Source organism: Drosophila rhopaloa, unplaced genomic scaffold (assembly GCF_018152115.1).
Source record: "Drosophila rhopaloa isolate 14029-0021.01 unplaced genomic scaffold, ASM1815211v1 contig_3, whole genome shotgun sequence".
NCBI classification, from domain to species: Eukaryota; Metazoa; Arthropoda; class Insecta; order Diptera; family Drosophilidae; genus Drosophila; species Drosophila rhopaloa.
In genome coordinates this window covers 21,914,046-21,938,688 of record NW_025335123.1, presented here as the reverse complement: position 1 = coordinate 21,938,688, position 24,643 = coordinate 21,914,046, and the positions used below count along the sequence as shown (strand labels likewise).

Sequence of the window (24,643 nt, the reverse complement as noted above, 5' to 3'; positions counted from 1 at the left end):
GTCCGATTCTAAAATGGTATATCTTAAATGGATCGTGTGCGTATTACCTGAAAATCTGCATTCAAACTTTGGTTTGTAATTTTGGATCGATTTTCTTCACATTTTGATGATGGTTACCCTTTCCAAATTTCCGAAAAACGGCTTTGCCAAAAAATGACCCAAAACCTACACTTCTAAGTCCATAACTTTTCTACCCGAAGTCCGAGTTCAAAATGGTATATCTTAAATGGATCGTGTGCTAATTACCTAAAAATCTGCATTTAAACTTTGGTTTGTAATTTTGGATCGATTTTCATCACATTTTGATGATGGTTACCCTTTCCAAATTTCCGAAAAACGGCTTTGCCAAAAAATGACCCAAAACCTACACTTCTAGGTCCATAACTTTTCTAACTGAAGTCCGATTTTAAAATGGTATATCTTAAATGGATCGCGTGCTAATTACCTAAAAATCTGCATTCAAACTTTGGTTTGTAATTTTGGATCGATTTTCATTACATTTTGATGATGGTTCCAAATTGCCGAAAAACGGTTTTTCCAAAGTGACTCAAAACCTGCACTTCTAAGTCCATAATTTTTCTAACTGAAGTCCGATTTTAAAATGGTATGCCTTAAAAGGATCGTGTGCCAATTACCTAAAAATCTGCATTTGGTTTGAAATTTTGGGTCGATATTTTCAGGACTTCATATGGGGGAACTCACCTTCAGTTAGGCTCTCGACGGTGTAGGTTAACTTGTAGGTGCCGTCGATGCTCGTGGACACACTACCCGAGTAATAGTAGTCCAGACCCTTTAAAGTGAAGCTCTCGCGGGCCCCGAGATTCGTATTGAATCGGTACTCGCAGTCGGGAATACCGCTGAAGACCCGAAGCTGGGTATTACCACTACTCGGGACCAGGGGATAGGTGTTCTGGAAGATACATGCAGTTTCAGAGCTGGAACTCCTATTTAAATTACTGTGAGAACATTTCGTTGAGAAAACCACTTCAATTGGGGATGTTGGAAATACAAACTTATTGAGGACTACTTCAGAATTGAATCTAATTATTGGACAATGGTCTCTATTGCTCATTGAAATAGGGACTATCAGACTATACAGAGTGGTACACAAAGCACAGTTCAGATAGAAAGAAATATTCTAGAGATGTGAACAGCAGACAGACAAAATATATATATAGTAACAACACGCAGCGGGTTATATCAATAGTTTTCTTTTATTAGATTAACTAGATGGATGTCTTGACATATGCAACAACTCACTTACACTTAGCTTGGGAATGGACAAGAGCCACTAAGGATTCACATATACACATCTACAAATACATATAATACACAACGCAGGAGCGAATCGAGTTCAGATCGGGGCTCGGAGATCTACTCGCTGATGTCCTTGCCCTTGTTCTCCACTCCGCCCTCGAGGGGCGGGATCTCGGCCTTGGCGTCGTCGCCCGTCAGTGGCTGGGCCTCCTCCACCTTGTTGGGATCGTTGGGCACGTAGTAGTAGGCCATCACCATGAAGAGCAGCATGTCGGCGAACATGAGTCCGGCGAACAGGAAGAACTCGCTGGCCTGCGATTCGAACAGTGCCGCCTCGGCAATGATGACCACGATGACGTTGCCGAAGGCCACCGTCAGCAGCCAGCAGGCCTGCAGGACACTCTTCATGCTGGGCGGTGCCTGGGCGTAGGAGAACTCCAGTCCGGTGACCGAGAACATCACCTCCCCGAGGGTCATCACCACGTACTGCGGCACCAGCCAGAGGATCTTCATCGAGTTGGGATCCGTCACCTGGACAAGATTGGCCTGGTATCCCCCGGTGCTCGTCGTGCTGATCAGCAGAGTGTACACTCCACCGGTGTGGACATTGAACTCCCCAAGGTTCGTCTCATCCACGTAGACATTGTAGTCCGCCGAATTGACGCGGGTGAGTAGCGTCTTCTCGGCTAAGTTCTCGTAGGCCACTTCTCCCTTGGAAACACTCTGCCAACGGATCGTCCGACTCTGTGGAATATTGGCCACGTTTCGGATCAGCGGATGGCTCTCGCTGGGCTTGTCCACAAAGTCTTCCTCCCAGTAGTGGCTATTGGTGACATTCTGGGGATTCAGGAACAGCGACCAGGCCTTATTCTCAGTCAGGGTTACGGTGGTGTTGTCGATATCCGCGCATTCCGCTGTCGCGGACTTTAGGGAGTATTGCAGGTCCACCCAGCCGGATACATAGAGGTCCTTGTTCGTGTAGGCATTCAGTGCCGGCACCACCACGCTCTCCACTCCCGTCAAATTGGATGTGAAGGTGTAGGCACAGTTCTCCGTGTTGAAGACGCGCAGCTGGATATTCTGGCTGTAGGGCAGGTCGGGATAGGTTTTCTAGCGACAGCAAGGCGTGCAACGAGAAAGAATGGAAAGAATAGAAAGAGGGGAAAGGTGCAGGCACAAATACAGTACAATACAATACAAGCAAGCAAAGCTAAGCTATTATATAGGGCGATCCTCGGGTTGTTAATGCCATATTCAATTTCTTATATGAAATATAAATAAATAAATTATATAGAAATTATTCAACAATTCCCAAACAGATATGCCTCGTTTTTGGCTAGGAGTTTTGCGTTTTAATTCAAGTCGCGATTTTCTTTAAGAGTTTTCATGGTTCCCTTAAACTGCTTTCTATTCAAAAACCTTTTTTGAAGACCCTTAGCTTAATAAAACTGAAGTTTTCCAGACTTTTCAGAGGACCACCCTACGATTTACAGCCACTCACCTCCAGATTGAGCTCCACCACGCCGGAGATAATGAATGCAATGCCGGCCAGGATGCCGCCCATGGTGAGTTTCTGGAGTGGTCGTCGGATGCCCACGAGACTCAGGACCGGATAGAAGGCCACATCGTACAGGGGGATGAAGAGCAGGATGAGCAGGGGATTGAGCACCTGCAGCTGGTCGGGCTTGATGTCCCAGGAGCCCATGTCTCCATCCATCCGGGTGGCCTGGAAGGTCCATCGCGAACCCTGCTGGTCGAACAGTGCCCAGAAGACGGGAAGCGGCAGGTAGAGGAACAGCACGCGCATAAGCACCTTCACATCGTCGATCAACTGGCGATCGTACTTGGCATCGGCATAGTCCAGCCAGTGCTCCCGGGGATTGGTCTTCTTCTCCTTGCACTTGGTGGTCAGGGCCGTCCAGATGGTGCTGCTGACCAGGACCACCATGTTACCCGCCGGCGGCTTCATCTTGTACATCGATCGTCCCAGAACGAAGACGACCACCGAGACGACCATCAGTACGGCTGGCACTCCGAAGGCCAGCGGATAGCAGTTGATGTCGTCGAAGCAGGACACATCCTCGCGCAGGATCGGGGTCACCGTGGTGGAGATCAGCGAACCGGCATTGATCGAGAAGTAAAAGAGCGAGAAGAACGAGGTGATCTGCTTCACCTGCTCCGGCACCTTGAACTGATCGCCGCCAAATGCCGCAACGCAGGGCTTTATGCCACCCGATCCGAGGGCAATTAGCGCCAGGCCCAGCATCGTGAACGTCTCCACGGGCAGGTTAAGTGGTCCAATGGCTCCCAGGGTCAGCAGCACCGATCCGCATATATACACCATCGATAAGTACAGGATCGTCTTGAATTTGCCCAGCCAGGAGTCGGAAAGGATGGCACCGAAAACGCAGAGGAAGTACACGAACATGGTAAAGACGTGGAAGACCACGGTGGCAGTGTCATCGGAATAGCCCAGAACTCGACTCAGATACAGGACCAGAACAGCTGTAAGTTGTGAATAGGTTTAGTGGAGATTCGGTATACTTATATCCCCAAGGATTCACCCACTTCTCATGCCGTAGTAGTTGAAACGCTCGCAGAACTCGTTACTGATGATAAAGAACACGGACTTTGGGTACGGCAGTTTCTGGGGAAAGTAACAAGGTTAGTTGAGGATTACTCTTAACAAGAAGAACTAATAAAGGATTACCTTCTGCTGACCCTCAGCCTCGGACACATTCTTGAAGTCATTGGCCTCCTGCAGCTCCTTGCCATTTGACTCGATCTCCTTGCCATTTTTCGGGGGTTCCGCGGAGATTTCGGGCAGCTTCTTGGCCTCCACCAGTGCCTTGCCATTGGTCTCGGCGGCGGGTTGGCTTTCCACAGGTGCAGGTGCACTTGCGGTGAGGTCTTCCACGGGGGCAGCACTTGCGGCGATGTCTTCCACTGGTGCTGAAATCGGGGTAGAGTCCTCTGCGTCCGAAGCTCTGGGCGTGGAGGCCTTTCCAATCGAAGGCGTTGGACTCGCAGGAGCGATCGCTGCAGCAGGCGAAGACGCTGGCTCAGCCGCCGGCTGTATTTCTGGGGAAGGAAAGAAGGTTCCAGGTCAGAGAAATAGGACTCTAGTACGCGGATATTGGGAGAGCCCACCCAGCAGTGGTACTTGCTCCGCCGGCCGTTCCATTTCGTTTGCCCACACAGATTCGCCAGCGATCTGTTAGATCAGCTATCAGATTTCATCAGAACAGGTAAACCGAAACCGAAACCGAGACTTGTGGCCTTGTGCTTGACACCTCCGCGGCAGATAAGGACTGCTCTATATTTGGCCAGGCCATGCTTTACCCTCGGGCGTGTGAATTGGGAGGCCCGGCATAAATTACCCAGCATTAGAGCCGTAGAGGCGGCTCCCCGAGTTAACGTGCCAAAAAGATAACCCAGCCAGCCAACAAAGATAGCTCTCTCGGGGATCGCCTTTTCTTGACTTGACTTTTGCCAACTTGGCCGCGACTATGGCTCTCCAGTCCATAAATCACATGCTGACAGCTGACTACTGACTACTGACGATGCTGCGTCTGAATGTCTGGTCGGGCCTAAATGGTCATGTCCAAAAGGATTCAATGGTAATTGCAGCAAGTGCCATGTTCGGATCTGGAATTGGATCTGTTCCGATCCGATCCGATACGTTCCGTGGATCAGGAAACGATCGTCGGGGCGACTGGGAAAGTCCCTAATGACGTGCTTTTTAATGGGCCATATCCATAGGCGGTTCTGTTCGGTTCGGGGCTAATCCATCGATGCTTTATCAGCGTTTATGGCCCCTCATTTGAGGCAAAGGCAGAGGCAGTAATGTAGCCATCACATGGCACCATAAAGCATGGAAACAATGCTATTGCACGCACCACACTCCACATCAAACATCCATTAACATAAAAGGCCTTATCGCACACAAAAAGTGCCAGACGTGTACAGCATTGACCCGCTTCGGTGGCCGTTTGGAATCGGGAGACCAGGTTTGCCTAGTCAGTCGCCTCCTCCACTCACTCATTCATTCATTCCCAGTCGTCCATAGTAAAGTACTAGATTTGGGTCAATGTCGCGGAGGATGGCGATCGGAATGGGACTTCAAACAGGAGTGCTCTTCGATCGAACGATCGATACGCGGGGTATAGAGTTACTGTATTGGAATCGCTGGTATGCCGGAATTTACGGCAAGGCAATTAAAAAATAAATACAATGAGGGCTTTTTCTATAAATAATAAGATAAGCCTGGCATGTCTGTTATGTGAGCGCAGTTGTAAAGAGTCGAGTGTGTGAAAGTGTTCTCAATTTCACTTTCCCAAGATTTCTTTTTCAAAAGCTTTTAAGGTTTGGGAGAAATAGATTGATTGCTGAGTAGATTGATAGACAGAGTTGGATTGGAAATCAAATCGTTGGATAACTTTAAATGCAAATGGTGACTAAATCGAAGATAGAGAAATGTCTGCCAGCCTTTCAGCACCAGTAGCTTTATACAATCCCATGTCCCAAGTTGAGTTGAAAAGCAAGTGCGTACGTGCCTTTATAAGTACTTGGTTCTGGATGACATTGCAGATCGGATCGGGCGGTACTACAATGATGACTTTTCCAACGCTATCGGCATCGTTATCGCAGTCGGTGTTGTTCAGAGATTGGCCATCGAATCGGTTGTAAATTTAGCACCGACCCAATATCGTAATCGCCATAGAGAGCGGTTCTGAAAATAGGGCCGGCAGAAGCCCCATCCATCTGATTTACAAGCGATTAGGGCGAGAGCGGTTTATGGGTAATGATAAGGGGCGTTTCTGCCCCGGTCTTAATTACAAATGTTTTTCTGCAGCTGTGAAGAAACAGAATTGTTCAATGGAAGTTGTCAACAGCGAGTGCTAGTGCTAGATAAGTTCGTGTTTTTGGTGGCGCGCAAACTTTGATTGTCTTGTTCCGTTCGAAACGGCAATTACGGCCCGATATCGCTACCGCCCCAGCCGTTTCGGCCAAGTTCTCTGCCCCGAAACTAAAACTGAGCAGCTAACCGATGGAATGCCAGGCAAATTGTTTACTAATTGCAAGTTACGCCAAGTACAGGCATTCTCCAGCTCTCCCAGCGATTTGTCAGCAATTGTTCGCGTGGGGAATACCAAACAAAATCGCATTCGCAATCGTAGTCATAGTTTTAAACAGCCGCAATGGCAGTGTCTATGAATATGCAAATGAGACCGGGCCTGACATTGAAATGCAGGCACAGCACACAAATATCCAAATTAGAAAACGTATATGTAAGGTATATAATGTAGGCAATTCGAGTTTTTATATAGGCAAGGTCTGTTGTCCGTGCCAATTGGCCAAGTTTGGCAGTTCTTTTTTTGGGGACCGGCAAAAGCGAATCCGACACATTTGGGCCTGATTGTTGTGATGGAGCCCCAGCTCAAGTGGCTAAAACCCGGGGCAAGATTACCGATTACCACCACTCGAGGCACGTTATCAAAGCGATTAGATTTGCGGTTTGCACACGCTAAACCAAGAGTTCTGGAAATCGCTCCTCGCTTTGTCACTAGTTCCAATAAGTGTCCCCAGATATTCCGCTAATCTTTACAACTTGAACGTTACCCAACGGCCTATATTTAAGACGGGAGGGCGGGGTTCGGATGAAAGGCCCGCCATAAATTGAATAAAAGTGCCACCACTTTCGTTTCGAGGGCAAGGGGATATTTTCCGTCGTATAAATTGCATATATAGAAGAGGAAACACCGTCTCAAATCCTGAATTCAAGTTCATACCAACACCATACAACTAATTATATTAATAAATAAATGTACATATGTTTATAGAGATACGGAACCTATTGAAATAAATCGCATATGTATCTCCCATATATATAAATAAATTACTTCAACATTATGTAAAGCTATTCATCCATTTAAGTTAAAGACTCGAAAGTATGTCCCATAAATCTCGGTTCACTGATCTGTATAATTACCACCTTGCTGTAAAAAGTATAATAATGCTATTTTGGTTTTTGTAACTCATAAATACCATTTTCTTTATCCGTCATGTTGGGAATCCGTAGTTCGCTTTACATCCGTTACGCGTCACTTGAAAACGAAGAGAAATATGGAATTTATTTAAAAAACATTACGCTATACAAGTATAATATGTGGGACAAGTTGCATAAGCTGAAGCTTTCTTTTTGATTGACAAAACAATTTAAACTTCTGTCTCGTATTTACATTGAGAAACATCAGATACAACAACATACAAAACAATATTTAATAATCCTGGCCTGGAGTTCAATCAACCAAAAAAAACGGTCATTAAAAATGGCGTTAACCACAAGTTGCTAGTCTTGAAAATCAATTTAAATAATAATTTACTTAATCTTGCAATGTGCGGAATATATATTTTTATCAAGCAGAAATAAATATGATCTCAATTGATGTTGAATGGGGTATTAATTCATTGTAAAAGGAAATTTAACTGAGTCATTTCTGGGAAATGCATATATAGTCGTCAATAAAATTTGTTAGTGTCACTTTTATTATTTTTAAAATAGTATTCAATGCTAAAAATTTAGCTTTTGCAATGAATATTGCACTTTTAAGGTCGAACATCTCTTTTTACTTATTCAAGACAATGTTTGAAACTGGTTTTAAAATTTCCAGGGGTTTATTTTGTTTAAAACATGACACATTAAATTAATTCTGCACTTTTACAAACAAACTAATACAAAATTGTTATATATAATATAAGAATATTTCTGTTACTGATTTAAATTAATTCTTTTAATACTATTATGAAGAAGACAAATCCTGAATAAATCCTTGCAGTTATTTTTATATTTTTACATACTAAAAACAATATTTTTTGAATATTTAATATTTATGAATTGTTTTAACTATGCCACATTACTATTAGGCTTTAAGGTATGACAATTTGTCAAGCGTTGTATTTTTATCATTTTTATGGTCTGTTTCTGAATGCTCTGGGAAAGTTCTCTGCCATTATTGTTATTGCTGTTATTGTTGATTGCATTTCGCGCACTCGTAACTCACATTAAAACATTTAACAACTGCAAAAAAATATATAGCACGTCGGAACGGAACGGATCGGTTCGGATCGGTTTTGAATCGGGAGGTGGGTAACGTCCGCCAGCGGCGATCAACAGCCTCAGACTGAAGTCGACAGTCCACGAGCTTTGCTAAGAAGCCGTTAACGGTTTCGTTTTTCCCCGGCTCTCTGCCCGCTGCGACTGCGCGCTAGCTCTGCTGCCGCCTCTGCCGCCGCCGCTGCCTCTGCCCGCCGAGGGATAACAAAACAAGTGTTAAAACTAGTGATAAGCCTAATCGCAGTGTTATCGACAGGCCAGTGGAAGTATTTACGGCCCGGTGTTCGCCTACCCACAATGAATGAAGCTCTCGCGGTACTTATTTATGACAGTCAACCCACTGAAACTGCTCCTCCTCGACCCCAAATCCCACCCTTTTACCACCCCTTTCCTAAACACTACCCTCCCCCCCGCCCCCCTACTAACCACCTGTTAATTCCAGATCATCGTGCATCACAATTGCTTTGTCAACTGCTTCATTTTAGGGCTGCGCCTTATCACACCTGCCACGCCCTGTCTGTTGTAGGTTGCAATTGCGCCCAGTCATTAACTAAATATTTTCATCGCCCCAACGAGTTATCTTTGGGCATTACTTGCAGATCTGTGGGATGGGAGCTTCCCACTTTCGACGGCCATAAGTCATGAATCGAAAAGTTGTCTAGTATATGGTCTAGTGATAATGATTCAAGAAGCTACTACGTCTGTATGCTGATAATACTTCAAAATATAAAAGATAATAAGAGTTAAAGAAAATTTGGAGGTTAAAAAAGACAGATTTAACAATATTGATAGATTACTATTGAATAAATAAAATATGGACTACAAAATCAAGTATAGTATGTATATAATTCAAATGCTCCCAATTCAAATGTTACTAATTAAGAATTCGAAAGTACTCCAAGTATTATTAAAGCAGTGAGTTGAGTATTAAACAAACATGACTGGCGTATAAACCAACAATATGACTTTTCACACTTTTCAGTGAGTAAATAACTAACGTTAATACCCAAATGATTGGCATTTTTTGGAAGTAGTACCATAAATTATAATAAGCCCTTTAAAATGATTTTAATGGGAAAAGTAAAATATTGGGAAACTATTTACTAGGTTAATATATAAATCATGCGCAACGTTCACTTTGATTAGTGATAATGCTATGACAGATCTATATCTATAAGGTACAAATATAAATTCCTTAATTCAACCATTTAAATAATGAGTGACTATTTAAAATTAAAATTAAATTAAAATTTAAATTAAAGGTGCTGCCAACAATAGAAAGTAGTGTAAATATTAATAGTCCAATAGAGCGAAAGTGGAAGAAGTATTCTTCCGCAAGTGAAATATCCGATCAGCTCAACTTAACCCCTATAGTTTAACCCCCTTTGGGCCCACCGTCATTGATTGGCATCTAATCGGACGTGTTCGCAAAACTTGTGGCGTTTTTGTTTTATGAACTTAATCGCTGCGTCGATAGCTGCGAATAGTATTTATGGCCGCCTATCATTATAGCCATGCCCAGAAACAAGTATAAACATCTATTGGCCATAGCCGATTGCCGATTCCTGATAGTCAATAGCCAATAGCCAATAGCCCATAGCCGATACTGTTATTGTTGTTGTTAACCATTATTGCTCAACAAGGGGCCCTGACTGTGCGACAAGTGAACTTTTTGTTTTGCTTCTTGCTTTCGATTTTACGATTGTCGTTTGGCTCGAGATTGCATGGTGTCTAGTCTTCATAATGCTCGCTATGCGATCGATTGAGTAACACTTAATTAAAGTCATCTGTGTGTCGATTGATCGATGGCGATATCAATTTGGTGGTCAGGTGACGGTAGGGTCTCTCCGATTAGATCGGACCTAATCGTTGGGCTAATCCGAAATCGCACGAGCTTGCCAAATCGCACTTTGCGCCGATTAAGTAACAGGGCTTATAAGTCCTTGCCTAAGATAGGCAGATAACCAATCGAAGATACCCAATCGATTGATCTCTTGGGAAAGTGTCTCAAGGGGCTTAGATAAGGGCACTTGTGGAAGACCCCGATATCGGTGCTGATAACTGATAACTGGTGGATTGTTTGCTCAATTGATTGGAATACACAGATACAGATATATATGATTTTGCAGAGTTGCTGTTTTTATGGATATCTATTTTAATACTGAGGTTGGTTTTAAAATGGAATCTATATTATTATAATAATCATTTCCATTTTTTATCAGAATGTATTTATTTTATCATGAAACTAACTAAGCAATCTAATTATTTGTATTCATCTTTTTTGTCTAAGTTGTCAGAAATCCGGTTTGGAGGTAAAATATGTATTACAGGCAGCGGGATCCAGAGTTTTCCGGCAGTTCCAGCTCCCTCTGCAGCTCCAGTTCCGATCTAAGTCGTCTCATAGCTGGATCGCACTTCAGCCGAGGTAAGTTCATAACGCCCATCCTGATGACTACTATCCTCAATGATTCTTGCAGTTCGACAATATAGACATACTCGTCGAGACAAGCAAAAGCGCTTCAGGAATGTCCACTATAAGCTAGACGACCCGTATGACTTCGAAGAGATGGTGAGTTTAAAAAGTGTTATTACTAAATTGAAAATGAAAACCTTTTGGACATACCTAAGTACATATGTATGTTTGGTCTTCCGTTACCGCCCAACTTAATGATACACCCCGTGAAAAACCTCAGTAATCTCGATGCGAAACCATTGCTAATACGGATCGTAAATCTTTACAGCTGGATAGATTTATGGCTGCCTGGGAAAGTCCCACAAATTACTCAAAGCCGTAAAGAAAACAAACACAGATAACAGGCACTTGGCACTCGACCATTTTGCACGGCCAGGGGTCCAATCGCTAGATAGGAATAGGAATAGGAATGGGAATCGGAATGGAATCGAATCGCGATAAGATCGATCCGGAGTTATCAGTTGATTTGCTAAGCGTCAAAGAAAACGACAAGCTTACTCAATTAAAAAAGTAAAAGGTTGCGAATAAATATGGTGTCGGTTTGATCAAAGAAAATATATTTATTAAACAAGATTTTTAAGCCTTCTGAAAATGTAATACAAGACAATAAGCTGTAAGATTCCCAACACCTTTAGAATGTATCTAAGGGATGTGAAAATTAATGAGAGGGAAATTGTGCAACAGTATATACAGATATGCATTTAAAGTATTTTATAACGAAGGATACCAACTATATTAACTTTGCAACAGTTACCACAACAATAGGTTATGAGGTATAGAAAATATATAAAGATAAGCTAACATATTCCAGGTTTCTTTAGTAAACCATAAACCTCCTGGAAAAAATTTGATCTGGTCGACATATATTAAACAGGTAAGTCATACAGCTGTTTCCATATCCAATGAACTAAAGTCATACAATTCGTGGACTCCTAGCAATAATGCCAATGCACTAATTCAGAGGGTAGTCATTCCATCAGCATTGAACTTGAATGTCAAAAGCTTTTCGGAAAAAAAAGGAGAGTGTTGGAACACCCCTAAAATAAGAAAAAAACGTTGCATCTGCAAGGATCTCTGAAAAATGAGAGAATGAGGAACACCGAAAAAACATTTTAATATCTTAAGAATTTTTTAAAATTAAAAATTAAAATTTAATTTAGGGCAATGTGGTATCATTATTCACTTAAATATTTAAAAGCTTTGATTGGTTTGCCAAATGCTTTTATTTCTTATTAACATTATACTGTATTCTGTAAAAGATACATTCAAATCGTTTTATCAAGTTTAATTATATGTATTTTTAATTGTAATATTCGGACCCGAGAGTAATTATAATTTTGCTGAGTGTGGAGAGCGCAGCTTAAAGCGAGAGCAAAGCTTAATTCGCCGGTGCTCTCCTCTCATCCACCTGTTTATCTAAAAATGTAATTTGATTTTTGTTCTTGCTCGATTTGTGTGTTTTGTTTTTTGGTTTGTTTTGCCTCTGCCGACGTCGACTGAGCTTGGGGCTTAAGTTTAAAAGCGCAGCTTGCAAATGGGCAGAGCATCATTTATCGTCGGCCAGCGACGACGATCGCGTTACAGTCCCCACCGCCCGCCCCTTTTACCTGTTTTTTTGTTAATTTGTTTTATATAATTTTTTTGGCAAATTAAATCAGTGCAAAAAACCTTTTTGTTAAAACGTGTGCGTGTGTTTTCCGTTTCTGTGGCTGTTTCTCCGATTTTCGGGGGTACTTCGATAAAATTCCAAAGTGCCCAGCGTTTCGGAGACTTTTGTGCACTCATTAAAGCGCAATTAAAAAGTAACCAAGCCAATGCCAAAATGGCAAAGCAAATAACCAACGGTAAAAACGGACAAAAAGAGGAGCCCAATTCCCAAAATGTGGTGGTAAGTGGCGAAAAAGGGTTTAAAAAAGACGGTAAACGGAATGCCAAATAAGGGTATCCAAAAAAAATCACGAAAATTGTACCAAAAAGGGAAGAAGAGAGAATGCAGAGAAAAAGAATTTTACATCGGATATATGGATATATCCTATATAGACCTGAAATTAAAATGCTGTTATCCAGTTATCTTTCAAATGCCCCTTACTTTTCTTTCGGTGTGAAGAGAAAAGAAAACGGAGAACAGCTACTTATCACTTTCAGCTGTCAATTGAGAAAGTACAGTGCATACAAAGGCATACACATTAGTGCACTTGGAATGGTCGCTCGAGAAAAAGAGAAATACATAAGAAGCTGCGAACTCACGAAGTTCCAATGACTTTTCTTCTGCCTTCTTTCCCCACATTCTTCTCCATTTTCTGCACTTTCTTCTGCCCCCAAGGCCATTGATCGCAGTGGCAGCGCAGTCGACCTTGAACGCCCCCCAGCCATCAAGAAATGTGTGTCAACCGAATCGAGATCCTTTTATTGCCCGCAAATTGATTAAATTAATCGTCGAGTGTCAGAATCAAAATCAGAATCGAAGACTCTTGAGTTCCACTGAAGGGTCGACCAGTGAATACCCTTTTTAACGACTAGTCCTTAGAAATAATACCCTTTAGAGATTTTATTCCCAAAACTACCTTTAATATTTAAATATTTTAACTTCTTATCAGTCAACCATAACGCCAAGCATATAAAAGCATAATTAAATATTGATTACAGCATTTTGATTACACTTAAATTGTCGCATTAAACCTATCATTGAAATTATTTTATTGCATTTAATTTAAAGTGTCATAACGGGCTTTAATGGGCCGCTGATTAAACTAATAGTTTACTATTAAAAAATTCAGCTGTCAAATTTGGTGAACCTTTTCAGTTCCTGATTTAAGTTTGTTTTACTTAATAGAGCTATTCAGAAAGTGTACCAGTATATTCCAAAGTGACATTTTTATCTGTTCTTTATATTCAAATTGTTTTATTTTGTCAAACAGTTACTAGTACCATGGCTATAATAATATACCCTTGCTTTTATAGGGTATTTAGTCGATAGTGACCCACTTTGGTGGCCGGGCCACGCAAATGCATTTACCCTGAGCTTTGTGATCGCCCTTCGCCGTACTCCTTCTCCATGATTCCCGGCGATAGAGTCTAGACAAGCCCAAGACAATCAGCTGTGGCTTTGATCTCATCATCTTAGGCACCCCGCACCCCTGAGTTCCCTGCGATACCAACCCCTTGGCTCTCTCCACCGATCTGATCTTCTATTGTTTGTTAATTTATTACGCCTAACAACTGTTACTGCCTTAAGGGGGCGGGGCAGGGGGCGGAAGAAAGGGCGAGAAGAAAGACGGGTGGCAAATCGAACTTTAAAGCTCGGGGCTAGTGCCGGAGAATTCTTAGTTCGATACCGAACGTTGCCTCCGACAGACGAGAGCTCAAGATCTGCGGGGATCCAAGTGAAGTGGATTAAGTGAAGTTCCATTGGAGTCTTGGCCAGATTCGAATTGAGGTCTAAGCCCAAGCCAAAATTAAAAAATAAAAGCCCCAGCATCAGCGTTACATAAAGCTAGTTATGGCATTTGTCGGCAATGCAGTTGCCCCGGAGAATTGCAAATCAGCAACGGTGAGTCTTCCGAGGTGCGAGGAAATCGGTGATCGGGGATCGCGCGGGGGAACACCATATTGGGTACTTGGCCTAGGCCGTGGTGTGCGCAGAATTCTCAATCATCAATGGATCACTTACCCAATATGACTGACAGATATAGACACTTGTTGGCAAGCTTTGCCCGGAGAAAACCCGTTTGCATTCCGTTGCTCACCTTGGCCAAGAGACGCGGCAAATCAAAACAAAAAGCAAAACATAAAAAACTAACTCAAAAGCCAGGCAAAACAAAAAAACCGCAACTAAACACAACAAAATCGAAAGCCAAAATGAAAACGAGACGTAGTGACGACAGAAAGCCGCATTACCATGAGAATGTCTATAGAAAAGACAAACAGAAGGGTATCTTAACTAACCGAACCCAGAAATACCCTTGCCAAATGATCTCATCAGGGCATTCTGAAAGTTCCCCTCACCCGAGATCAATTAAAACGAGGACGGAAGCTAACTTCGGCAAGCCGAAGTTTTAATACCCTTGCAGACTTTGACAAAATTGCTAAAAGTGAAAAAGTAGCGAAAGGAATAAGGTATACATAAGTAAACTAGATTTGCATCGTTTCAAGTCAATTGCTTTTATACTGCAAAAATGTCACATACAAAAGGGATACTTTCGCAGCATTTAACAATTTTTCCTATCTCCTTTAAGATATAGACTTCCGAGCGGCAAGCGCTTTTACCCTAATCAAGATATGCGTAAATAAATAAGAATTGGAAAATTTTATGTTAGTAGCTTACACACTGCGCGAAATATTCTGATAATCATCAAATTTGGACCGATTTCACCCTATTGTTCCTATGGGAGCTATAGGATATAGACGTCCGATCGGCACGCGCTTTCACCTTGATCAATGTATGCATAAAACAAGAAAGGAAAGCTAACTTCGGGCGGAGCCGAAGTTGATATACCCTTGCAGAATACTCTGTAAATTATATTCTCCAAAATTATTCATATGATGCATTCTTAATACTCATAAAAAATCCGAACTTCCTAACTTTAACAACAACAAAGTTATGGCATTTAAAATCGTTCAGTTATATGGCAGCTATAGGATATAGTCGGCCGATCCTTATGAAATTTGATAGGTCGGATTGATTGGCCAAAAATAAAATCCATAGAAAATCCCAACTTCCTAACTTTACAAACACCAAAGTTATGGCATTTCCGATCAATCAGTTATATGGCAGCTATAGGATATAGTAGGCCGATCCTTATGAAATTTGGTAGGTCGCATTGATTGGCCAAAAATAAAATCCATAGAAAATCCCAACTTCCTAACTTAACAAACACCAAAGTTATGGCATTTCCGATCAATCAGTTATATGGCAGCTATAGGATATAGTCGGCCGATCCTTATGAAATTTGGTAGGTCGGATTGATTGGCCAAATATAAAACCCATAGAAAATCCCAACTTTCTAACTTTACAAACACCAAAGTTATGGCATTTCCGATCAATCAGTTATATGGCAGCTATAGGATATAGTCGGCCGATCCTTATGAAATTTGGTAGGTCGGATTGATTGGCCAAATATAAAACCCATAGAAAATCCCAACTTCCTAACTTTACAAACACGAAAGTTATGGCATTTCCGATCAATCAGTTATATGGCAGCTATAGGATATAGTCGGCCGATCCCGGCCGTTCCGACTTATATACTGCGTGCAAAGGAAAGAAGGGTGTGTGCAAAGTTTCAATCCGATAGCTTTAAAACTGAGAGACTAGTTTGCGTAGAAACAGACAGACGGACAGACGGACAGACGGACATGGCTATATCAACTCAGGAGGTGATCCTGATCAAGAATATATATACTTTATAGGGTCGGAGATGTCTCCTTCACTGCGTTGCACACTTTTGACCAAAATTATAATACCCTCTGCAAGGGTATAAAAATAGGATTTGGAAAGATTCATGTCAATAGCTTGTATACTGCGTGAAATATCCTAAAAATCATTAAATTTTAACCGATTTTACCCTTTTGTTCCTATGGGAGCTATAGGATATAGACGTCCGATCGTCACGCGCTTTTACTTTGATCAAGGTACGCATAAAAAAATAAGATTTGGAAAGATTTATGTCAATAGCTTTTACACTGCGCGAAATATCTTCCATTCTTGCAAGTTATATCCGATTGATCCTATGGGAGCTATAGGATATAGACATCCGATCGGGGCGGTTTTCAAACTTGATCTGCGTACACTTGTTTTAGGACGACTGTGAAAGTTTCAGATCGCTAGCTTTTAAACTGAGCTCGCAAACGGTATTGAAACAGACGGACAGACGGACAGACGGACAGACGGACGGACGGACAGACGGACAGACGGACATGGCTATATCGACTCCCCTATTGATCCTGATCAAGAATATATATACTTTATAGGGTCGGAAACGTCTCCTTCACTGCGTTACAAACTTCTGACCAAAATTATAATACCCTCTGCAAGGGTATAAAAATTGTTAGAGTTCCCCTAAAGTAATAGTCATGTTCCTAAGTCTACTTCGAATACACTTCTAGAAATAAACCACTCAAGATTAAAATGGTGAACTTTTTTTCATAATTTGTAAACTTCCCTATTATAATATTTTCTTTCACCATTAACAGATGATTAAATATTATATATATTTCCCCTTTCCATAAAATTATATTTATTCCTAACCGTAAAACCGGTAATCTTAGTTATAAGTGACTAATAAATATGTGCAATTCTTTCCATATAATACTTTTCTCAGCACTTAAAACCTATAACTTTTTAGCAGAGCTTAACAACACAATAAATTCATTACAAAGAACATTTGTGTAAGGTTTTGTTATTTTTATCGAGACTATTATAAGCATATTAAGAGTTACAAGCCCCACATAAAAGATTTAGTTTACGGCACTGTCCTTTGTGAGAACTCAGAGAATAAGTTATTTGGCTATTGAAACAGAGTTAACTGGCAGTGAGTAGAAAGTTTTGGCGGTCTCTCCGTTTCGAGACGATGGAATGTCTGGTCTGACAAATCTAATATGCACTTAAAATCGAAAAATCTTTCAGGTTACGAGTGTTTTATGAGTTTCAGCAATGTACATTTGGTCTGAAAATTGCCGTATCAGCCCATGAGATGGCATATTCTCAGCAGTTGAAATATCGATAAAGAAATGCAGAGATAGTGTTCCGATCTGATAAAGAAAATGTGCGACTTCGGGACAATTAGATCGCGATAATTGGATTAATCTGATTCTAATCTTCTCCTTTCTAGGTACCTATTCCGTATCCCAAATCGGTGGCGTTTATTATCAGCAATGAGTTCTGCGAGCGTTTTAACTACTATGGAATGCGCAGTGAGTAATTTCTGGGGATGGGACGGTGGATTACTTTATCCTAGGAGTAACTATCTAAAAATCCCGTAATTTTCCAGCTATTCTGGTGCTGTATCTCACCAACAAGCTGGGCTACAATGAGGAGACCTCAACGGTGCTGTTCCACACATTCACCATGCTGGTCTATATCTTTCCCCTGATCGGAGCTCTAATCGCCGATGGCTGGCTGGGGAAGTACAAGACGATACTGTATCTGTCGCTGGTCTACAGCGTGGGCGCCATGGTCGTGTCCTTTGGCGCCGTTCCACTCACTGGGATGCCGACCAAGTGAGTATTATATGATCTAATGTTTGCTTATAATAATAATAACGTACATAATCCCCTTTCAGAGCGGTGACTGTGGTGGGACTCCTGCTGATTGCGATTGGAACTGGTGGGATCAAGCCCTGCGTTTCGGCCTTTGGTGGCGATCAGTTTTCGCTGCCCGCCCAGAGTCTCCAGTTGGCCAAGTTCTTCTCGCTCTTTTACTTTGCCATCAACGCGGGCTCCCTGATCTCGACCACCTTCACCCCGATCCTGAGGGCGGATGTCCATTGCTTCGGCGATCAGGACTGTTTCTCGCTGGCCTTTGGAGTACCCGCCGTCCTGATGATCATCTCGGTGCTGATCTTCATGGCCGGCAAGCGGCTGTACAGGTGCCAACCGCCGGCCGGAAACATGATCTTCGGGGTGTCGCGCTGCATTGCGGATGCGTTCAAGGGATGGCGCAAGCGCCGGCACTCGGAGCCGATGGAGAGCTTCCTGGACTACGCCGAGCCGACGGTGGGAGCGAGGATGGTGCGGGAGACCAAGTGCCTGGGCAGGATCCTGCGCCTCTTCCTGCCATTCCCCGTCTTCTGGGCCCTCTTCGACCAGCAGGGATCGCGATGGACCTTCCAGGCCACCCGGATGGACGGCATGGTGCTGGGCTATCAGATAAAGCCCGATCAGATGCAGGTGGTCAACCCGCTGCTTATCCTGGGATTCCTGCCCCTCTTCGACTACATCGTCTACCCAATTCTGGGGCGCGTGGGAATCAAGAGACCGCTGCAAAAGCTCACTATTGGCCTGCTCCTGGCTGCCATGGGATTCTTTTTGTCGGCGGCTCTGGAGATGAAGATGGAGCAGGCCGCCTACCAGGCCACGCCCGTGGAACCGGACACCGCCCATCTGCGGCTGTACAATGGCATGCCCTGTCGCTATGAGTTTGAGACCAAGTTGGCCGAAAAGATGGACGGTGCCCCGCGCTTCATTGAATCCCTGGAAATGTGGTCAGATCTTGCGGTTGCGGTGCCGAAAGCCAAGGAGTACGCATTTAGGGCGCGGCCTGTGAATGGAAAGTGCCCGGAAATCACTGGAAAAGTGCGCCTGCAGCCGGGCAAGTCCACGGGTTACTTCCTGACCCAGGGCAAGTTGGTGGAGTTCACCGACGGACTGGAAATGCCAGCCAGTGTAAGCAGTGAGCCCTTGGTGCGGGCCTTGCTGAGTACGCCGGAGGGAGAGGGACCTGTACTGCTGCTGAGTGGCGCCACCCAGGGATCACCACTCTCGCTGGACAACCGCAATGTGTCGATGCTGCACAGGATTTCGCCTGGCCTCGCCGAGGTGAACATCAATGGAAGGAATGCGGCCAGCTTCGAGGCGAAGGGCGGAGGACTCTATAGCCTCCTGGTGGCGGGAAATGCCCGCGATGGCTACCACTACAACATGCTGGAGGTGGTGGCCCCCAGTGCCGTATCGATTCTGTGGCAACTGCCCCAGATTGTGGTGATGACGGCGGCCGAGGTGATGTTCTCCGTGACCGGACTGGAGTTCTCCTACTCCCAGTCGCCGCCCAGCATGAAGAGTGTCCTGCAGGCCTGCTGGCTCCTCTCGGTGGCCATCGGCAACATGATCGTGGTGGTGATTGCCGAGTTCAAGTTCACCAGCACCCAGTCCGGCGAGTTCACCCTGTTCGCCAGCCTCATGCTGGTCGACATGCTCATCTTTTTGTGGCTGGCCCGCAGTTACCAGTACAACGATCAGTGCGACGACGGGGACAATGATGAGGTCGTGCAATCGAAACCCTCGGCATCTACATTGGAGCCTCCCCTGCGAAGAAACGGGCACTTGGAGGCGGAACCGGGCTACGGGGCATATCGCAATCACGCCTACGATAACGATTTCTCGGAGGCCTGAGTGTCCGTACTTGTAAATCATACCTCTCAATCCCATTCGCATTTAGCCTTAGTCAACGCTGGTATTTATTTTACTTTTTCGCATTTATCTGTAGAGTCTGTTGTAAATACGTTCGTTTGTACGAGTATTATATGTATGCATTTTTTTACCCAATCGTTTTGTAAATACATTTTATACGTTTTATTATAGATGGCATTTTAATTCTCAGTTACTGGAATTACTAATTAGAGGCTAACATATTCTATAATGGAATTATTGCTTACAAATACTAACGAAAAGTATGAGCCAACGGAAACGACAAGCAATATTTCAAATACATTAATTATAATATGTATTTTTGTTATTATCAGGGACGGCCAAATTAAAGTTGTTAAAAGTAAAGTTGAAATCCAAAACATCAGTTGAAGATGCAAATTCGAATTGGAATTGCGTTTTACATTTTCTGTTAATGTTACTCTGCCGCGCTGTTATTTTCAAGCTAACAGAACTAAAGTTGGTCGGCGTTGCCACTTCGCTGGAAAAAGATACAGTGGTGGGCCGAGTGTAGTGCGCACTACCTGATAGAAAATGTATCTTTGAAGTTGAGAATTGAAATGTGGAAAATGAAAAGTGATCCGTCTAGTTTAACTATTTGAATAAGTTTTTAAGCACATAGAAAGGTTTTTGTAAGTCCAATTAAACAAGGGTTTAAGTAATTGCAGACCAGGGTCGTGAAAAAAGTGTGCTGATATAAAAAAGCAGGGGCGTAGCTTAGATGGGGGTGTTCGCCTTCGGTTTTCGACAAGTGGCAGCCCCAATGGCCGTCGTTTTTTCGCCGAGAAGCATTCAATGTGCGTAGTCACCGCTGAAAAGTCGTAGAAATAGGGCCTATCCGTACAAATTGAATTTCTAGAAAGGGAAAAAATCACTACAAATAGATAAAAAGCCAACTCAAATTAGTAAAAACGTGGATTCACCAAAGTGATCGCTTAAATTGCATAAGTTCGGGGTATTTAATCACAGATAAAGCGGCATGTAAAAGAAAATTCATGGAACGGCATTGCCAGCACTGCGGAAAATTTCAAAGAACGAGGCGTAGAGAAGCCATTTAGAATGCATACCTAAAAAAGGGGCTGCAGCTGCTGCATTTCAGAGTTCTGGTTATAAAGTAGCCTTGAGCCGTGAGCCTTGAGCCACGAACAAAAGAACCCCTGGGAACCCGAACCCAAACGACTTACAGGGGTTGGAGTGGACTGGTCTGGACTGGACTCAGGTAGGCGAACAACGAGGAAAACGAGGAAACCGAGGCTACATTCTCGTCTCCGCCGCTCAATCGAACATCAGTCGTCGGCGGCATGGCCTAGTGGAAACTTCTCGTAAGGAACTCTTCCTCAAAGAGTTCAAAGTGTGCATCATTTTTTTTTTTACATTTTTTTAAAGTGCCATATTTTTTGAAGGTGAAATCAGCTTAGAGAGTGAACTGCAACCCAGAGACCCAACGCAACACGACCGAGATGTGTTCCATCGGGCAGTGGCAACTTCTGGGCCCAACGCCCCCCCCCTCCCCGCCTTAAAAACCCCACTTTGTCCCTCAATATCTGTGACCAGTAACACAGTAAATTCAAGTGCAGCATCGCCACATAGAGTCATCAAGCTATAAAGACCGCAAGAAGCCCTCAAGCAGAAGGAGATTCTCCTCGTGAGCCGCAATTCTTCCGGATGGCGTCTTCACTTCCGGCGAAGAAGCGGCTGTCTTGAAGAGCGTATGTGGTGCGAGTGGTGCAACATGTGCTGCGGCAAGCCGTGTGGATGGGCCCCCCATAACGAAACCTTGCAGTCCTACGTAGACCCTATGGTCCCGGATTAGAGGAGTACCACTCCCCCGGAAGAACAAAGAAAACTAGAAAACGCTTGCGATGGAAAAGTCTGAACGGATCGAAAGAGCACCAAAAATCCCCAGAGCGTCCGCTTGGCGCCACTTGCGTTTCGAGAAGACGCGTACGCATACCTCTATCGGGCGCACTTGGCGGCACGCGGATGCGAGCGAGACAACTATACTGTAGGCAGGAGAGACTGCTCCACCTCTCTCTCTCTCTTTGGCGCCCTTCAGGCGTTTGCATCGCAAGCGGAAGAACGAGACGGCCATAGGGCGGACTGCAAGGCCCGAAAGAGAGCGGTAACGCAATACAAACCCCATAAACATTAACGAACGCATCGAAAGATGCGCATATAACACATGGGCGTCCCTCGGTGAGCACACACCACAGACCGCACTCACGAATACCACTCCGTTCTGGAAAAGCTGGCCAAATCGGGAAGAATTGCTCGGCCAGGAGCGTAGAATCAGGATAAACCAAGCTAAAAACTGCTTAGGCAGCCATAAAACCCACCTAAACGTATAAAAGCGAGAGCTATGCGCTCTTTTAACACCCCAAAAAGTGTCATCGTAACGTTCACCACTTCACAGTTCATAAAACTCCATTTCTGGTCCTTGCAAAGCGATATTGTAGAGGTTTAAGAACCATCCCCCCGATGACATATATATTTCAAGCTTAGTAGTTATCACTGCCCTAGGAACTCGTCAAAAACTTGGGATTGGGAGACCACGGGGTGTTAGGGTGCTAGTTTTAGGGACTTGCAGAGTCAGGAGCCATGCCGTTACTGAGATCCCAAAGCCAAGAAGCTACGCCCAGAAGAAACTGCCTCTGCAGAGGTTCTTAAAGAAAGCCAAAAGCCATCATATGTAGATTTCCACCGATTAAGGGACTAGTAACGTATTAAACCTTTTGAAAACCCAGCATCGTTCAAAAACTCAAGCTAGCCCACAAAACGAACTCATCAACACAGCCACCAAAAAAAAAGAACAACTCAAGAATCAGTATAGTTTAGCTAATCCATTAGTAAACCACACAAGCAGTGTCTAGAAATCGCCTTGAACTGGCTTTTTGATTTAACTTTACCCACTTGCCTTTGTTTTCAACTAACCAAAACATTGCTTACAGACAATTAATCAGTTTATTAGCTGAAAAAGCCTTAAATTAACTGCCAGGAGGTGAGTTTTTGTCTTCGATCCTTGGAAAACGTTGAGTGGGTGTGCCCAACTAGAGGAGACAGGCCAGGAAAAGCCTGGATAAAAAACCTATAAAAAAGAACAAGTACAACCAACTAAATGAAAACGTTATACAAGCCTATAATGAGTTATGCGAAAAAAGATACAATAAAAGCGTTAAAAAATGCTCATAAAACGCTCTATAAATCGGGCGCTTTGTGAACAAAAGAAAATACAAATAAAAAAGCAAATTAATTGCTGGTCAATCGTTTGACCTGCAGTCGATTTATTTATGACTGAAAAAGTTCGCTTAAACTTAGGATAAAGCTTGTTAAAAAAAACACAAAATTCCTTCTACTGGGCACCGGCAAAACGTTTCCACCAGGGAATAAAGCAAAAGCTATTATTGTATTGGCCCTGATTATTAACCTATTTCTATGCTGTGTTTTTTTCAGATGAGTTTTGAGCAGAGACGAAACTTGGAGCCTCGCGGAGCCAAAGTTTTCAATTTATTTTCAATTTAATTGCCCTTTTTTTAAGGCGATTTCCAGCACTTTTTCAAAGATAATCTTTAACATTCGCTGGCTACTTCTTGAACTTGAGTTTCCATTTCAAAGTCATCTTCATTCCGTTGGTGAATTGCTTGAGCTAGAATGTTGTGCAAAGTCTATTCTTCTGGTTAGCTAAACCATTTTTATGCATATGTCCTGCAGTTTAGGTAATCTCATTGAGACTAGTGCTTTCTTCTGAATTTGATATGCAAGCAGGTGTAAAATTAGCCCTTGAAATCCAGTTCATTAAATCCAGTCTATCAAAAGGCCACAGCCAGGAAGCTCTGCCGAATTCAAGAGAAGATTATACACTAACCAAATATTAAATTGACTTTCAGATCCGCCATGGAGGATATTCTGTTTGTTTTCGTCTGTTCCAGAACCTAACCCCTTCTTTCTTTTCAGTATCCTTGCTCTGTCCAGACTAATAACTCGTCAATTGTGCTCCTCCACCCACTTGAACCCCCGTTTCCCCATCGTTTCATTTATGTGTGTATAACCCCAGTATTTTGAGTTGTCAAAATCCTAATCCCACCTTGATACACTTGCTGTGCATGTGCCGTGCTTTCACACATCTCCGACCTAACCCACTCAGATCCCAGATCACCAGACACAACCCCCATACGACACACCTTCGTCGACCTAACTCGGTTCGTGTTTCGGTGAATGCGTCAAAAAGCGCAAATTTGAAACGTTTTCCGAAACAGGAACCAAAAAAAAATATATATATGTGTATATATATTCTCGAATTGCGTAGAACGAATACAATGAACGGTACTGAAAGCAAACGCTTTGAGCACGGTTCAAAAAATAATATTGAAAAAAAAAAACAAGAAAAAAAAAGAAAATAACTAAAACACATTTACTAACAATAGTATAAGAAAAACTTGCTGGTCAACGTTCTACGCAATTCTTGAAAAGATGTATGATAAATGAAATAAACACAAAAAAAAAAATGCAAGTAAAATGAAAAATGTGTGGAAACGTTATACGAATCTTCACCGAGGGCCCCAAGAATAAAATGAATATAATGGAACCGTTATACGCCTGAGCCGATTCACAAAGAAATAAAGTATGTTTATTCTGCGGAGCCCAACGATCTGAATTTTATG

The 24,643-nt window shown here is 43.1% G+C and overlaps 3 protein-coding genes and 1 long non-coding RNA gene across 4 annotated transcripts; 3 read left to right on the top strand and 1 right to left on the bottom strand.

Moving 5' to 3' along the window:
- Window positions 1-1,195: 1,195 nt before the first annotated feature.
- On the bottom strand, window positions 1,196-8,450 carry LOC108045358 (peptide transporter family 1). Its single transcript, XM_017124665.2, has 6 exons — window positions 8,322-8,450; window positions 7,306-7,364; window positions 3,968-4,338; window positions 3,826-3,904; window positions 2,759-3,762; window positions 1,196-2,367 (listed from the first exon to the last, which is right to left on the bottom strand). The coding sequence occupies exons 2-6, from the start codon at window positions 7,322-7,324 to the stop codon at window positions 1,375-1,377; spliced, it is 2,466 nt and encodes an 821-aa protein (XP_016980154.1). The 5' UTR covers window positions 7,325-7,364; window positions 8,322-8,450; the 3' UTR covers window positions 1,196-1,374.
- Window positions 8,451-10,681: 2,231 nt separating this feature from the next.
- On the top strand, window positions 10,682-11,169 carry LOC108045303. Its single transcript, XM_017124588.1, has 3 exons — window positions 10,682-10,799; window positions 10,852-11,009; window positions 11,116-11,169. Exons 1-3 carry the CDS (start codon window positions 10,694-10,696, stop codon window positions 11,167-11,169), a joined length of 318 nt encoding a protein of 105 aa, XP_016980077.1. The 5' UTR covers window positions 10,682-10,693.
- A 1,227-nt stretch (window positions 11,170-12,396) lies between these two features.
- On the top strand, window positions 12,397-20,140 carry LOC108045363 (peptide transporter family 1). Its single transcript, XM_017124673.2, has 4 exons — window positions 12,397-12,735; window positions 17,675-17,756; window positions 17,834-18,062; window positions 18,125-20,140. The coding sequence occupies exons 1-4, from the start codon at window positions 12,670-12,672 to the stop codon at window positions 19,950-19,952; spliced, it is 2,205 nt and encodes a 734-aa protein (XP_016980162.1). The 5' UTR covers window positions 12,397-12,669; the 3' UTR covers window positions 19,953-20,140.
- Window positions 20,141-20,788: 648 nt separating this feature from the next.
- On the top strand, window positions 20,789-24,595 carry LOC108045357. The gene is made up of 2 exons (XR_001769340.2): window positions 20,789-21,307; window positions 23,870-24,595. It is a non-coding gene; the product is annotated as an uncharacterized LOC108045357 (long non-coding RNA).
- Window positions 24,596-24,643: the final 48 nt, after the last annotated feature.